This window comes from Callorhinus ursinus, unplaced genomic scaffold (genome assembly GCF_003265705.2).
Source record: "Callorhinus ursinus isolate GAN/ISIS: 27379988/994484 unplaced genomic scaffold, GSC_fseal_2.0 scaffold39, whole genome shotgun sequence".
Lineage (NCBI taxonomy): Eukaryota > Metazoa > Chordata > Mammalia > Carnivora > Otariidae > Callorhinus > Callorhinus ursinus.
Window position 1 is genome coordinate 1385389 of NW_027397101.1, and position 15030 is coordinate 1400418.

Consider the following 15030-nt stretch of genomic DNA (forward strand, 5'->3'; position numbering starts at 1 on the left):
TGCTGTAACAATTGTGCATTTCTATGTACTTAATAACACAGCTTCAATATGTATAATGCAAAAATTGTCACTACTTCATGGAGAGTAAGGAAGACAAATCCAAAATCATAGCAGGAGATTGTAACATCCCTCTAAATTACTGATATAACAAAAAGACCCCAAGAATAAGTAAAAATATAGATGTGAAGGGGAGCCCGGGTAGTTTAGTCGGTTAAGCGTCCAACTCTTGATTATAGCTCAGGTCATGATCTCAGGGTCGTGAGATCCAGCCATACCTTAGGCTCTGCACTCAGTGCAGAGTCGGCCTAAGATTCTCTCTCTCCCTCTTCCTTGGTCCCTCCCCCCACTCATGCCTGCGCTCTCTCTCACTCTCAAATAAATAAAATCTCTTTTTAAAAATGTTTTATTTATTTATTCATGAGAGTCAGAGAGAGAGAGGCAGAGGTAGAGGGAGAAGCGGGCTCCCTGCAGGGAGCCCGATGCAGGACTCGATCCCAGGACCCTGGGATCATGACCTGAGCCGAAGGCAGACGCTTAACCATCTGAGCCACCCAGGCGCCCTCAAATAAATAAAATCTTTAAAAAAAAAAAAGAAAGAAAATGTCCATCACCAAAAAAGTCCATCAATAGAATAGAAAAATTAATTGCAATACAGAAGATATGAAAAGACACTTCTCTGAAGAAGACATACAAATGGCTAACAGACACATGAAAAAATGTTCATCATCATTAGCCATCAGGGAAATTCAGATCAAAACCACACTGAGATACCACCTTACACCAGTTAGAATGGCAAAAATGGACAGGGAAAGAAACAAATGTTGGAGAGGTTGTGGAGTAAAAGGAACCCTCTTACACTGTTGGTGGGAATGCAAGTGGGTACAGCCACTCTGGAAAACAGTGTGGAGGTGCCTCAGAAAATTAAAAATAGAGCTACCCTATGATCCAGCAATCGCACTACTGGGTATTTACCCCAAAGACACAGATGTAGTGAAAAGAAGGGCCATGTGCACCCCAATGTTCATAGCAGCGATGTCCCCAATAGCCAAACTGTGGAAAGAGCTGAGATGCCCTTCAAAAGACGAATGGATAAAGAAGATGTGGTCCATACATACAAGGGAATATTACTGAGCCATCAGAAAGGATGAATACCCAACTTCTACATCAACATGGATGGGACTGGAGGAGATGATGCTAAGTGAAATAAGTCAAGCAGAGAAAGTCAATGATCATATGGTTTCACTTATTTGTGGAACATAAAGAATAGCATGGAGGACACTAGGAGAAGGAAGGGAAAAATGAGGGGGGGAAGTGGAGGGAGAGATGAACCATGAGAGACGATGGACTGTGGGAAACAAACAGGGTTTTAGAGGGGAGGGGGGAGGGGGGTTGGGTTAGCCTGGTGATGGGTATTAAGGAGGGTACGTACTGCATGGAGCACTGGGTGTTATACAAAAACAATGGATCGTGGATCACCACATCAAAAACTAATGATGTATTGTATGGTGACTAACATAACATAATAAAATTAAAAAAAATTAATTGCAATATATTCATACAATGAAATCCTATACAGCTATAAACTGTAACAAACTACAGTTACATTGTGGATGAATCAGAACAAAAAAACATTCAATAAAAGCAACTAGATACTAAAGAATATATATACTGAATGATTAAATTTACAAAAATCCAAAATGTAAACTGTAGTGTTCAGGGATACATAGTAAAACCACAAAGCAAAGTAGGGAAAGCATTACTATGAAGTAAGGAAAGTGACTCTCTCTGAGCCTGATGAACCAAGGACTTTTGAGGGGCCGACAGTTTACTATTTCTTTTTTTGTTTGTTTCTTTTTAAGTTTTTAATTAAATTCCAGTTAGTTAACATACAGTGTAATATTAGTTTCAGGTATACAATATAGTGATTCAACACTTTCAAACAACACCCAGTGCTCATCCCAGCAAGTGCACTCCTTAGTCCCCACCACCTGTCTAACCCATCCCCCCACCCACCTCCTCTCTGGTAACCATCAGTTTGTTCTCTAGAGTTAAGAGTCTGTTTCTTGGGGCGCCTGGGTGGCTCAGTTGGTTAAGCGACTGCCTTCGGCTCAGGTCATGATCCCAGAGTCCCGGGATCGAGTCCCACATCGGGCTCCCTGCTCAGCAGGGAGTCTGCTTCTCCCTCTGACCCTCTTCCCTCTCACGCTCTCTCTCATTCTCTCAAATAAATAAAATCTTTAAAAAAAAAAAAGAGTCTGTTTCTTGGTTTGCCTCTCTCATTCTTTTTTCCCCATGCTCATTTGTTTTGTTTCCTAAATTCCACCTATGAATGAAATCATATAGTATGTATTTTACAGAGAGAGAGGGAGAAAGAGAGAATCTCAGCAAACTCCCCACTGAGCACGGAGCCAAGCATGGAGCCCTACACAGGACTAGATCCCACAAGCCCAAGATCACAACCCCAGCCAAAATCAGGAGCCAGACGCTCAACAGACCAAGCCACCTAGATGCCTCAAAAGTCTACTATTTCTTGACCTGGTGGTGGTTACCCAGCTGCTCTCTTTGCCATCCATCACTGAACAGTACCTTTTGTTTTGTATATGTTTTATGTTTTAAAATTATTCTAGAGGGGCGCCTGGGTGGCTCAGTTGTTAGGCATCTGCCTTCGGCTCAGGTCATGATCCCAGAGTCCTGGGATCGAGCCCCGCATCGGGCTCCCTACTGAGCGGGGAGTCTGCTTCTCCCTCTCCCTCTGCCCCTCCCCCTGCTTGTGCTCGCTCTCTCTGTCAAATAAAAAATAAAAAATCTTAAAAAAAGAAAATTATTCTAGAATTAGAAGAGTTAAAAAAGAAAATAAAAATGAAATGTCAAAATCAAAATCTAACTTGTGCTGGATCAGGTTATCCCTTGGGAAAGTAGCTGCTCCCTGACAGGAAGTGAAAGGCTTCAAATAAAATTAACTGTTTGGGGGTGCAGGGGTGGAGGGGGGGGTGTTCACAGCCAAGGAGTGTAATATTTAGGGACGTACCATGTTCCATGCAGTCATATTCGGGTTAATAATAGGGAGGTTAAGATAGAAAAGTTGAAATATTTAACCAAAGTTTAAGAGCAAATCACTGATGTATGAAAGGATAATCCAATAAATTTTAAAGTATGTGTTTACCCTCTAACTCTTAACACCATCACATTGCCTGTTACCTTGGCAAACAATGGAATGGAAAAACACAGAGAAAGGTAACCATAATATGATGTGCAAATTAAGTTCCTGGGTATCATCTTCATATTTGTGAAGGATAAGTCAGGGTAACAATAAAAATGATTTCCCCTTACACCGATTTAGGGGAAAAACTGCAATAACACTTTTAGTTACCTGAAACTCAACTGAAACCTGTTTTTGTAAACACTCCCATTTATCATTTAAAATGCTACTGTTGGGGCGCCTGGGTGGCTCAGTCGTTAAGCATCTGCCTTCGGCTCATGGAATCGAGCCCCTCATTGGGCTCCCTGCTCGGCGGGAAGCCTGCTTCTCCCTCTCCCACTCCCCATGCTTGTGTTCCCTCTCTGGCTGTGTCTCTCTGTCAAATAAGTAAAATCTTTAAAAATCAATCAATCAAATCAAATCAAATCAAATGAAATCAAATCAAATCCTACTGTTTAGTGAAGTACTATTTCAACTGAATCTACAGCACTAGATACGTTAAGAAATTCTACCTGCAATCTATTCACTTTCTGTGCTTCTTTCAAAGATACCACGTGGCCTTTGTTTTCCTGGACCATCATTTGCACTTGATTCTTTAGCTCCTTCACCTCCAGTTCTCTCTGATTAAATACAACTTCATCAGCAGCCAGCGCACACTGGGAGGAGGGAAAGAAAGCACAAGAGATTCACCATGGAAAATACTCAAGAGAGCCCAGAAAATACCATGAAAACGGATTTGTTGATGGTTTGATGACGTCTCTTGAAATTTTTCTTATCCCATTCACTTTCAACTTTTTTCTGTTCTCTAGTGTGAAGGACCTATCATGGCTACAACCTAAGAATTAATTACTATATAGAAAATTTTTCCTGGTTTTATTTTAAAACAAAAAGTTACTCCGTTTCTAGAGTACACTCAGTAAGATTTTTTACAAGTTTGCTAGAATTGCCATGAGATTTTTAATGTGGGTTTTTAAAAATCAGAGGTCACATTTTCCAAACTGACCTATAGAGTTAAGAATGCATTTGGATTTCCAAATAAAGAATATTTGCTAATTTTATGTACTTTCACTATGAAGAGATATTTTGAAGATGTCTAAAAATATGGTTAAACAAAGAGTTTTCTTAATTTCTAGTGAATTATGCCTGTTTTCAAATAAACTTGGGATATGCAAATAATACTTGAAAACAATTTTTAAATTAAATAAACAGAAAGAAATTTAACATTTGTCAAGAGTCTATTCTATGCTAGATAGTGACTTGACATTTTAAAAATATCTCACTGAATAGACAGGGTTCCTTTTTCATGAAGAAACTAAGAGATTAAAACCTCTCCCCAAGATGACACAGTGGATAAACCCAACTCCTGATCTTCTACCCCAGGGCCTACCTGGATTTAAAGCTCATGCTCTTTCTACTAATCTACAGGAAAAGAACAAGTAGCTAATTTGCAAAAACCAGTGTTCACTTTACGTAAGATTTAATTCACAGAAAGAGTATGTATGTGACTTCTCAGGCAAAGGCATCGGGGTAGATGGGCCCAGCACTGAGAACCCACAGACTGAGGCCTGCCTCGATTCTGTCACAGCCTCATAGTAGCACTTAGGGCAGGGCCCTTCTTTTCTCTGCTTGGGATCCTCAAATGACCAAATAAGGAAAGGATTGATGACCCTGATGACTCTGTATGTTTATAGGACCTTTCATAAAATAAGATATAACTGATTCCCATTGGCTAATACCCTCTCTTATGGTAAAGTTAATTGTGCATTTGAGCTTAAGGTGTAACTGTCTTGGGCGCCTGGGTCGTTCAGTCGGTTGAGCATCCGACTCTTGTTGGTTTCGGCTCAGGTCATGATCTCAGAGTTGTGAGACTGAGCCCCAAGTCAGGCTCTGCACTCAGCGGGGACTCTGCTGGAGATTTTCTTTCTCCCTCCCTCGCTGCCCCCCACTCCATCTCTAAATTTTTTTTAAATGTAGTTTGTCTCCCAGTACTGCATACTCAATTATTTTTACATATGCTTTATAAACTACAGTTACATTATTTATTATTTATTTAAAAGTGTTTAACTGTTGAATAAACTCATGCTCACATACTGTTCTTGTAATCAAAATCTGGAATAGAAAGGCAATGGAGTCCTTTAACAGGTATTTATTAGCGGATGGAGTGTTCCAATAATTGACTAATAGCAAAAACCAAGGATTCCAACACTACCTGATGGCGTCTAAAAAGGAGAACATGGTAACTTTGAAGTGGCCCTTACTTCCCTAGCAACAGTCTGGCAGTAATTCTACCTGCAAGATGGCCCACATCTCATCTTGATTAGGAGTTGTTTTTTTTTTTAAAGTACTTACCTGCTTGTGTAATAGGCTCGAGGAAGCAGGGCTGAACGAAAAGAACATCCACACCTCTCCCTGCACAGAGTTGCTATCTCCCTGCACAGAGTTTATCAAGCGGCCTTCACAGTAATTCCTGGCATGTGGCCCTACGTACCACTACTAAGTCCAATCACTTAGCTGCCGCTGCTATGTAACATCGGCCCAGGCAGGTGGACAGTGAATGAGACAATAATGACCTGACATTTATGGAGCCTTACTCCTGGCCAGGCATCCCTCTCAGCGTTTTATGGGAACTAGTGCTTTAATAATCTTCACAGCACCCCTACAAGGTGCTTGCTAATATTGTTTCTATTTCACAGATGGGGAAACTGAGGCACAGAGAGGTGAAGTATTGGCCCAAGGTCACAGAGCAAGTAAGCAGAGGAGTCGGGATTCAAACCTTGGGGTTTTGGTATACACGTTCTTAACTATTATGTTATTCTGTCTCTCACAGAAAAGAAGAACAGAAAAGGAAGTTTAAAAAACAACTTTTTAAAGAGACATATGGGGTGAGGAATGACAGCTATATTTCTCGATTTGCTACTTAGTGGTATCCAAGATTACTAGTCCTACAAGACTGCAGACCAAAAAGAAGGAATCCATTTTTTTTTAATTTGGAAATCCTGAACGCTCTATCTCTCACTTTGAGATTAATAACATACACTAGCACTTTCAAAGTCCTGAGAAGTCTTGGGATTTCTGCAGTCTAGCTAGCATCCTCGAAAACCATCTGCTCATGAATGATAATCCTTTTCCACCAAGACTGTTAATATCTTTGGGAAGTCTTAATCTAGAATTCATCATCTAGAGCAAGTTTAATTCAGAGTTTCCAACAGATGGAGAGAAAAAGTTACTATCCACCCCATCCTCAACCAGGGGGTTTTGAGTTTCCACTTTCAGTCACCTTAGGAGCAGGAAGGAAAAGCACTTTCTACTGCCAACTCCTACAGCATCCCAAAGTTCAAGCTTCCCATCAACCATACTCCCTGTTCTGCCAGTTTCTTATACCAAAGACGAAGGGCCAGACCTGCTCTCTCTACAAAGAAGGTAGGGCAGACTTACTGCTTTTAAAAAAATCCATGATTTTAGAAGTATTACTTTAAATGCTTATATTTAAATATCAGAAGCTCTGAGATAGAACAGCAGTGATCATAGCGTTTCAGTAAAGACCCTTTCAGTGTATCCCTTAGGTCCTTTCAGCGTATCCAGGAGATCAAAACTATTTTCCTAATAATACTAAGACATTATTTGCCCTGTAAATGTTGACATTTGCACTGATGGTCCATAAGGGTGGGTAAAACTGCTGGCTCCTAGCGTGAGAAAAGGAAGTGTCACCAGACTGTCTTAGGAGTCACTGTATTCCTCACTGCCACGCACTCACAATACAAACAAATGCCAGTTTCACTTAAGAATATCTTGATGGGGGCGCCTGGGTGGCTCAGTCGGTTAAGCAGCTGCCTTCGGCTCAGGTTCATGATCCCAAGGTCCTGGGATCGAGCCCCGCATCGGGCTCCCGGCTTAGTGGGGAGCCTGCTTCTCTCTCTCTCCCTCTGCCTCTCCCCCTGCTTGTGCTCTCATGCTCTCAAATAAATAAATAAAATCTTTAAAAAGAAAAAAGGAGGGGCGCCTGGGTGGCTCAGTCGGTTGAGCGTCTGCCTTCAGCTGAGGTCATGATCCCAGGGTTCTGGGATCGAGCCCCGCATCAGGCTCCCTGCTAGGCGGGAAGCCTGCTTCTCCCTCTCCCACTCCCCCTGCTTGTGTTCCCTCTCTCGCTGTACCTCTCTCTGTCAAATAAATAAATAAAGTCCTTTTAAAAAGAAAAAAGAAAAAAAAGAATATCTTGATGAAGCAATAAAAATTATTTTATTTATCTCAACCTATGAGCACTTTTAGTATTCCATGTGACAAAATGGGAGGTATTCCAATGGTAGCTCTGCTGCATAATCAAGGGTGATGGTTATCTATAGGGAAAAAAATTTGTGCAACTGAGTTGCAAGCTGAACTAGCCACATTTTTCATGGGGAACTATTTTTATTCTAAAATATGACAGATCAACTATGGTTACTCACACCTGGGAATGTGACAAACATTTTCTCAAAAATGAAAACCATCATTTCAAGGAAAACAACAATATTTGTTGCAAATGATAAAATTCAAGTTTCATGCAAAAATCAGAATTTTGGAAAACATTTCTGCTACAATTTTGACAGCTTCCAATACTTAAAGACCTTGCTGGTAAGATCAGTGGGTAAGATTAGTGAATGTAATTATTTGACACTGTCTAATGATATGTGTTAACATTTGGAAGATCTGCATGATTTAGGAAACAAATATTTCCAAATGACCAATAAGTGACAATTCAGAATCATGTGATGAAAGATCCATTCTAAGTACAACATATAGATCAATGAATTTTAAGGTATAAATATTAATATAACAAAGACAGTTTCAAATTCTACATGGCAAGTAACCTAGAGGAAATCTCTACTGGTTGAGTTTTGGTGTAATAGCAAAGACGAACATCCATAATTATCTGAAAAAGCCATGAAAAGATTCCTCCCTTCCAACTACAAATCTATACGAAGCTGGATTTTCTTCACGTACTTCAACTCCAACAACATATTCAACAAACTGAATGCTGAAGCAGATATGAAAATCCACCTGTCTTTTACTAAGCCAGACACATGTAAAGTGTGAAAACAGTTCCACTCTTATTAAACTTATTTTGTTTTGGAAAATAGTTACCTTTCATGAAAAAAAAAGTTCTTTATTTAACATGTAATCAGGTTATTATTGTTAGCTTTGAGTGAGTTAATCATTTAAATTTTTGTGTTTTAATTTTAATGTGGTAAATATCAATAGATACAATCCCCATAAACAAAAGCTTTTTAGGGGACCTCAATTTTAAAAATGTAAAGAAACCATGTGAACAAAAAGTTCAAGAACTGCTGTAATAGAGGTTTCTTTCTAATATATAGAAAGGTATTGAGGAAAGATTTCTAACTAGAAAGCTATGTTTTTAACTATACGTTTTCCTATTTTCAAAAACTGGCAGAATATCCATTTGCCCACCAGACTCCACCACGTAAGGAGAACTGGATATATCTTGTTTTCCATGATTTCCCAGTAACATAAGATCTTCACATACTGTGTTTGAATGGAAAGTGAGAAACATAATTCTAAACTCAACATACATACATATAATATGAACAAATGTACTTACGTCCCTTAAATACTGTCAAATAAGATGATTTGTTTATTCAAAAAATCAACATTCCACACTCAAGGGATGAAGTATTTTTTCTCTTCAAGAACCATTGACCCAAAGAGGAATAAAGACTCACTAACATACAACTTCATTTTGTTTCTGAAATTGGGTTTCTCTTCATCCTCTAAATTAATGAGCAGGTCTGCAAGATTCTGCTTCATAAAGATAACAAGTTAAGATATTAAAAGAGAAAGGAGAAGGAGCTCAGAAGGGTGTGACTTAAGAGGACAAAGCAGCAGGAAAGGGGAAGAAGAAACTGAGCAAAGGCAAATGAGATTTTACACATAATCCTTTTGAAAAACTTCTGAAATTCCAAAATGACCCTTGCCCAAATAAAAGGAGTCCTTCAACAAGTCACTAACAAAAGGCATCCACGTACCTGGCATTTCTTCAGCTCTCGCTTCAGCTGGAGAACCGTAACATGCTGAGGCCCTTCTTCCAGGTTGCCAATGCTGTGGCTCCCTCGGAAGGAGGTGAAAACCGCCTTCCTCACCTCCTGAGTCATGTTCAACCACTCCTGCAGTTTGTGTTGCTGCTTCTGGTTCAGTCTGACAGCATCCTTTAAGTCCACCAGAAAGGTAAAGGCTTCCTCTACACAATTCTGGTAACTCCGACATTCTCCTTGTAGCTGAGCTACTTGCTCCTCAAGAGAATGGATCCTGTTTTTATCAGGAGTCTCCTCTTGATGGATCTGGCTGGTTTGGCTGATGCTAGCCTGTTGGCTTTGCAAAGCTTCTCGAAGCAACTTGATTTCAAATTCCATTTCGTCCATGCGGTCTGACTCGGGGCTGAAGTTTAAGGTGGGCTTGTTTCTAATGTTGCGGGCTCTGTTGGCATATTTGAGGGAATTTAAGGACTCATCAAAGTCTGAGGAGGATGGGCTGACACAAGTGATCATGACAGTCTTGGCACTGCCTCCCAGGGAATCTTTCAGGAGCCGGGTGATTTTCGCATCCCTATATGGAATATGTGAACTCTTCCGGCGGGGGTCCCCAAGAGCGCTGATGACGTTGCCCAAAGCCAGCAGCCCACTGTTGATCTGAATGGATTCTTTGAACCGTTCACCAGTATTCCCTGTTTTGGTTACTCTTTCGGAGCCAGCCAAGTCCACAAAGTGGAACTTTGAGACAATCTGCCGACGGGAGTACCACGATCCGTCTTCACCGGCCTCCACGTTTTTCTCCACTTGACAAATACCGATTGTAAAAATTGCATGTGATCTACTGGAGTGCTCATTCATTTGGGTGGTACCTGTATGCCGGGCTGCATTCCCCATCTCCAGGAGACTCATCACCTCATCTGCGCTCTCCACCTGGCATTCTTTGGCCCCAACAATCACTTAAAACAGTAACAGCAAGTTTTTAAACCAAATTTTAATCAGAACTCAGTATAGTTACATTAACCACACAACAGTTAATATTTGCTAAACTGCCCAGGCTAAGAAAAGCTCTTAAAAAGAAAAAAATCAATAGCATTCCAAATAATAGTGACATCAGCAATATCATTAAGTAATTTTAGATAATCTCCCAAAGGAACTATTTTAATAGACAGCACTCATTTTGATATTTACATTCTAAAAGATGTAATGTAGGTATATATATATATTTTAAACAATCTGGTTTCTTCGGAGTCCTACTCAATTCTTTAAGATGACTGACAAAAGAAAAACTCTTTATTCCAGTATTTTGACTTGTAGAGTCTAACAGACCTATTTTTAAAAATAGATTAAGAATTAGTAGATTAATTAAAAGAAATTAGTGTCTTTTGAGTTTTGTTAACATTCAAGCCATCCTTAGGTTTACGGTTTTTGGTATTACGTGGTCATGACCAATGATAAATGACAATTTCAGTATAAATAAAATTGGTTATTCATTTTAAAAACAGGTATGCCCTACATAATAGCAGAGTAAAAGGTAAACAAATGTGATGGCAATTCAAAAAAAAAAAAGTTTCTATTTCAAGAACAGTAGAGTAAGAACCAAAAATAAACCAAAGCTTACTGCCCACATTATTTGTTTATATTCAAACATATTTCAAAAAGAAGTAGGTGGATTTGGGATTTGAATCAGAGCAGTAAAGCTCCTGATTTTGTGCTTGAATTACAGGTCATGTTTCCTCTTTATTCAGATCCTGTTATGTCACTGTCTTCCTGAAAAATAATCATTTTGCTTTCATTATTTCCAACATGACACCATTTTTAACAACCTAGTACATTTAAAGTTCTAAAGTACCTCTACTACAAAAAGGGAAAGCTAAAGTATCGGCAATTATAAACTATGACAATGTAACTGTAAATCAAAGGATAACTTTCATAAAATTTTCCTGTTAGGCTACAGTTTAGCACTACCTATGGTTCTCAAACCCAGCTGCAAATCACCTGGAAACTTTGTAAAAGAGAAAGTAGCAAGACCCAGGCCCCATTCCAGACAAATTCATCAGAATTTCTGAAAAGTGGGGCCCAGAAGTCAGTATTTCTTAAAAAGCTTCCACAATGATACTGATGGTGCAGCATCCAGGTTGGATACCAACCATTGCTTCACAGAGAGGATCTAAATAAATATGTCAAACAAATACACTTTGGTTGTGAGTGGAATATTATATAAGACATATGGCAATTTGAGTTAAGACAATTTGCTGCATCTTTCCAAAACTTTTGCAGAATTGATATTAGTTATTAAGTTTATCAGAAGTGATAGTGTACACTTCTGCATCTGACTGTTTTATAATAAACATGTGTTATTTTTGTATCTTCTTAACCAAAGATAAAAACATTCAATAATTACATTTTATATGATACAGAAGCTCAAAACACTGGCCTGAATTCTGTCCAGAAAAGATCAACTATACTGAATTATCTACTAAGACCATAAACTACCATGTCTGCTTTCTTTCTAAAAAACAAAACAAAAACCAATTTCTCCAAACATCCAGGAATGCCAGGGCTGCCAAGACAGGGCCAATAAGGTGACAAACTTCACTGCCCCCTGCAGGCAGTCTGAGTGATCTTCCTTTCCTAACTGCTAGGAAATTTCCTCAAGGAGTCTGTGATTCCTTTATCTCCAAGAAGGGTTCTACCTAAGTATCTTTTCTAAGGAGAAACACACCCAAGTCAGTGTTATTAATAATCGTGAAAATCTAGAAACAGCTTAAATGTCTAGTAATGGAACATTAATTTAAAAACGTATAATACATTCAGAAGACAAAATTACCACATGACCAGAGTCATAAGTTTGAAAAGTATTTAATGGTGTGTGAAAATGCTCACAATATAAATATTTTTTTTAAGATTTTATTTATTTATTTGAGAGAGAGAATGAGAGATAGAGAGCATAAGAGGGAAGAGGGTCAGAGGGAGAAGCAGACTCCCTGCTGCGCAGGGAGCCCGATCCCGGGACTCAAGGATCATGACCTGAGCCGAAGGCAGTCGCTTAACCAACTGAGCCACCCAGGCGCCCGTCACAATATAAATATTAAGTGAAAAAATAAGATGCAATATTATATGCAGGGTTCTAAGTATATCAAAAAAAATTTATATGTGCACAGAAAAAGAAATCTGGAAGGAAACACCAAAAACAGAAGTTGCTCTTTCTGGGTTCTGGGATTAAAGACGAACTTTAACTTTCTTCTTTAAACTTTTCTATGTTTTCAAAGTGTTCTACGCTGAACATATTACCCTTTAAATCAGAAGAGCAGAAAGTGTTATTCTTTAAAGATTTTTTTTCTTTTTTATTTGACAGAGAGAGATAGAGCAGGAAATAGGGGGATAGATAGGGGGAGTGGGAAAGTGAGAGGCAGACTCCCCGCCGACCAGGGAGCCCGATGAGGGGCTCGACCCCAGGACCCTGGGATCATGACCTGAGCCGAAGGCAGACGCTTAATGACTGAGCCACCCAGGCACCCCAGAAAGTGTTATTCTTTAAAATATTTGTATTTTGACCTATTCTAGCTTTCTCCCATTTCCAAACAATTGGATATTTAATGAAATTAACAGGTTGTTAGCACTGAAATTCGACCTTGAGATGCACAAAAAAAGATAGGTAAGTGTCAATATGGAGGAGCAAACACATAAACTGTCCAAATTAAAAAAAAGAGAGAGAGAGAAAGAGAGGAGACAATAGATGTGCTGGGACAAAATCAAAGAGGAAGAAAGGAGAATTCTGGAGCAACTTGGACAAACACCAAAGGAAGAAGCCATCCCTAATTTAGCTAAATTAGCTAAAACTAATTTAGCCTATTTCAAAGTCTCGCTGGAGATGAACCCAGAGCGGGGGCAATCATAAAAAATAAGTACCTTGAATTACAACTTAGTAACTTCATCTAACCAACCTGTCTGAACTATGCTTCACCTGGGTGATTTAATGGATATTGGTGATCAAAAAGCTATTCAATTTTAAAGTAAAAACAAATGCATTTTGCTTCGATATCTGTTTTAAAGATTCTTTGGAATATATCCAGAAACTGAATTAAATCACATCTATTTGCTAATGAAGGCTATCAATTAAGTAAGCTACTTTACCTGTGTTGCCTTTTTCATCTTCTCGGATGTGAAGATCCTTCATAGATGTTTCCAATTCTAGAAGATCTCTTAGGTCTTCCTTATATACTTCTATATAAGACACTTTAATACTAAAGTCAATGCTAGGATTTTCAGAGATGTTTTGAAATATTTCTTGGATAGCTCGAGGGATGATACCCTTTTGTCCTTCCACAACTGAAGCTAAAAATTTAGAGAAAGAAAGCACATGTGAAAATTAAGATATAAGAAAAGCTAAAACCCAAAATTCATATTTTCATAAGAAAATACCTGTTACAAATTTTTTAAAACCATAACTACAAAATTCATGTGTAAAAGTTTCCACAATTTTTTAAAAATAAATAAGTCAAAGAATAAATTGATACTTAACGTTAAATATGTTAGGCCAATTTAGAAACCTGCCCACCATTTGTAGCATTGTTCCATGGAAAATACATTCTAAGCTACAAAAAGTTGGCTTGCAAATGAACCTTAAAAACAGCTTCCAGGTTGAAAATGACCAATGTTTAGATCTTGGGCAGCATCCTGAAAATCTGAACCTCTACGTGGACTGCCTTTCACCTAATTTAAGATGCAAGACTGCCATCATGTGGCAAGTCAAGGAAGCTGTAGGTTTTTCTAATACAAAGGAAAAAGTGAAGATTGAAGATTTCCTTTTTTTTTTTTTTAAGATTTATTTTATTTATTTTAGAGACAGTGTGTGTGTGCGAGTGGAGAGAGGGGAAGCAGACTCCCTGCTGAGTGTGGAGCCAACACAGGCCTCCATCCCAGGACCCTGAGATCATGATCTCAGCAGAAATCACGAGTTGGTCACTTAACCCACGGAGCCACCCAGGCGCCCCTGAAAATCCCTTTTTGAGAGTTTCCAGGAACTAGCCAACAGCATTATGTATAAATTACAGTGCAATATATGCATTGTAGATTAGCCAGACTATAAGGCTGATTTGAAACAGCTCATTCATTTCCTACTTCAACAGACAACAAAGCACAATAATTGAAAAGACTTATCAAAATGCTGAATTTCAAATAATATTTAAAATACAGCTTCAATATATATTTTAGTAACCTAAATATCACATTTTTCAATGTTATAATTACTTTCCTGAGATAGACTGTTTCAGAGAAAGAACCTGTAAAGAACACACAAGAGTTTCTAAAGAATGTTATGCCTGGTACACATCCAAGGTTCTGAGAAGTAGGAAAATGAATATTAGTAAATAAGCACCATATTGAAAAATAAGAGATTATTATTCTGCCACAGTGCCTAGCATGGTACCCTAGATACTACAAATGCTCGACAAATTATTTAATGGAGAAAAAAAAAACAGCATTATTTAAAAATCAAACAGCAGATGACTGACCCAGAATTGGTGTCCTTAACAGCCTGGGAAATAAAAAGTGCTACCAATTTCACTAATATACCAAGAAATGTAACTTCAAACAACAAAGTACAATTTTTCACCTATCAGATGACAAAAGAAAAATATTTTGGATTTATAATATCCAGTAAGTGACAAGCATATGAGCAAATGGCTTTCCTATATTGGTGGTAGGCATCTACAGCCTTTTTGGAGAGTGATTTGTCAGTGTCTATGCACATTTTAAATGTGCACTCCCTTTGACTCAATAAATCCACTTCCAGGAATCTGTTTTATA

The 15030-nt window shown here is 38.6% G+C and overlaps 1 protein-coding gene across 2 annotated transcripts in view; it reads right to left on the reverse strand.

Annotated features, from left to right (window-relative positions):
• KIF27 (kinesin family member 27) overlaps positions 1 to 15030 on the reverse strand; it is an 89187-nt gene that overhangs the window by 59451 nt on the left and 14706 nt on the right. The window contains exons 3-5 of one of the 2 annotated variants that reach the window (XM_025851685.2): positions 13357 to 13557; positions 9220 to 10178; positions 3712 to 3855 (exon numbers count right to left, since the gene is read on the reverse strand). In XM_025851685.2, coding sequence (XP_025707470.2) covers positions 3712 to 3855; positions 9220 to 10178; positions 13357 to 13557 — 1304 coding nt within the window. The remainder of the gene's footprint in view (positions 1 to 3711; positions 3856 to 9219; positions 10179 to 13356; positions 13558 to 15030) is intronic. The other variant, XM_073880668.1, reaches the window with a different exon arrangement.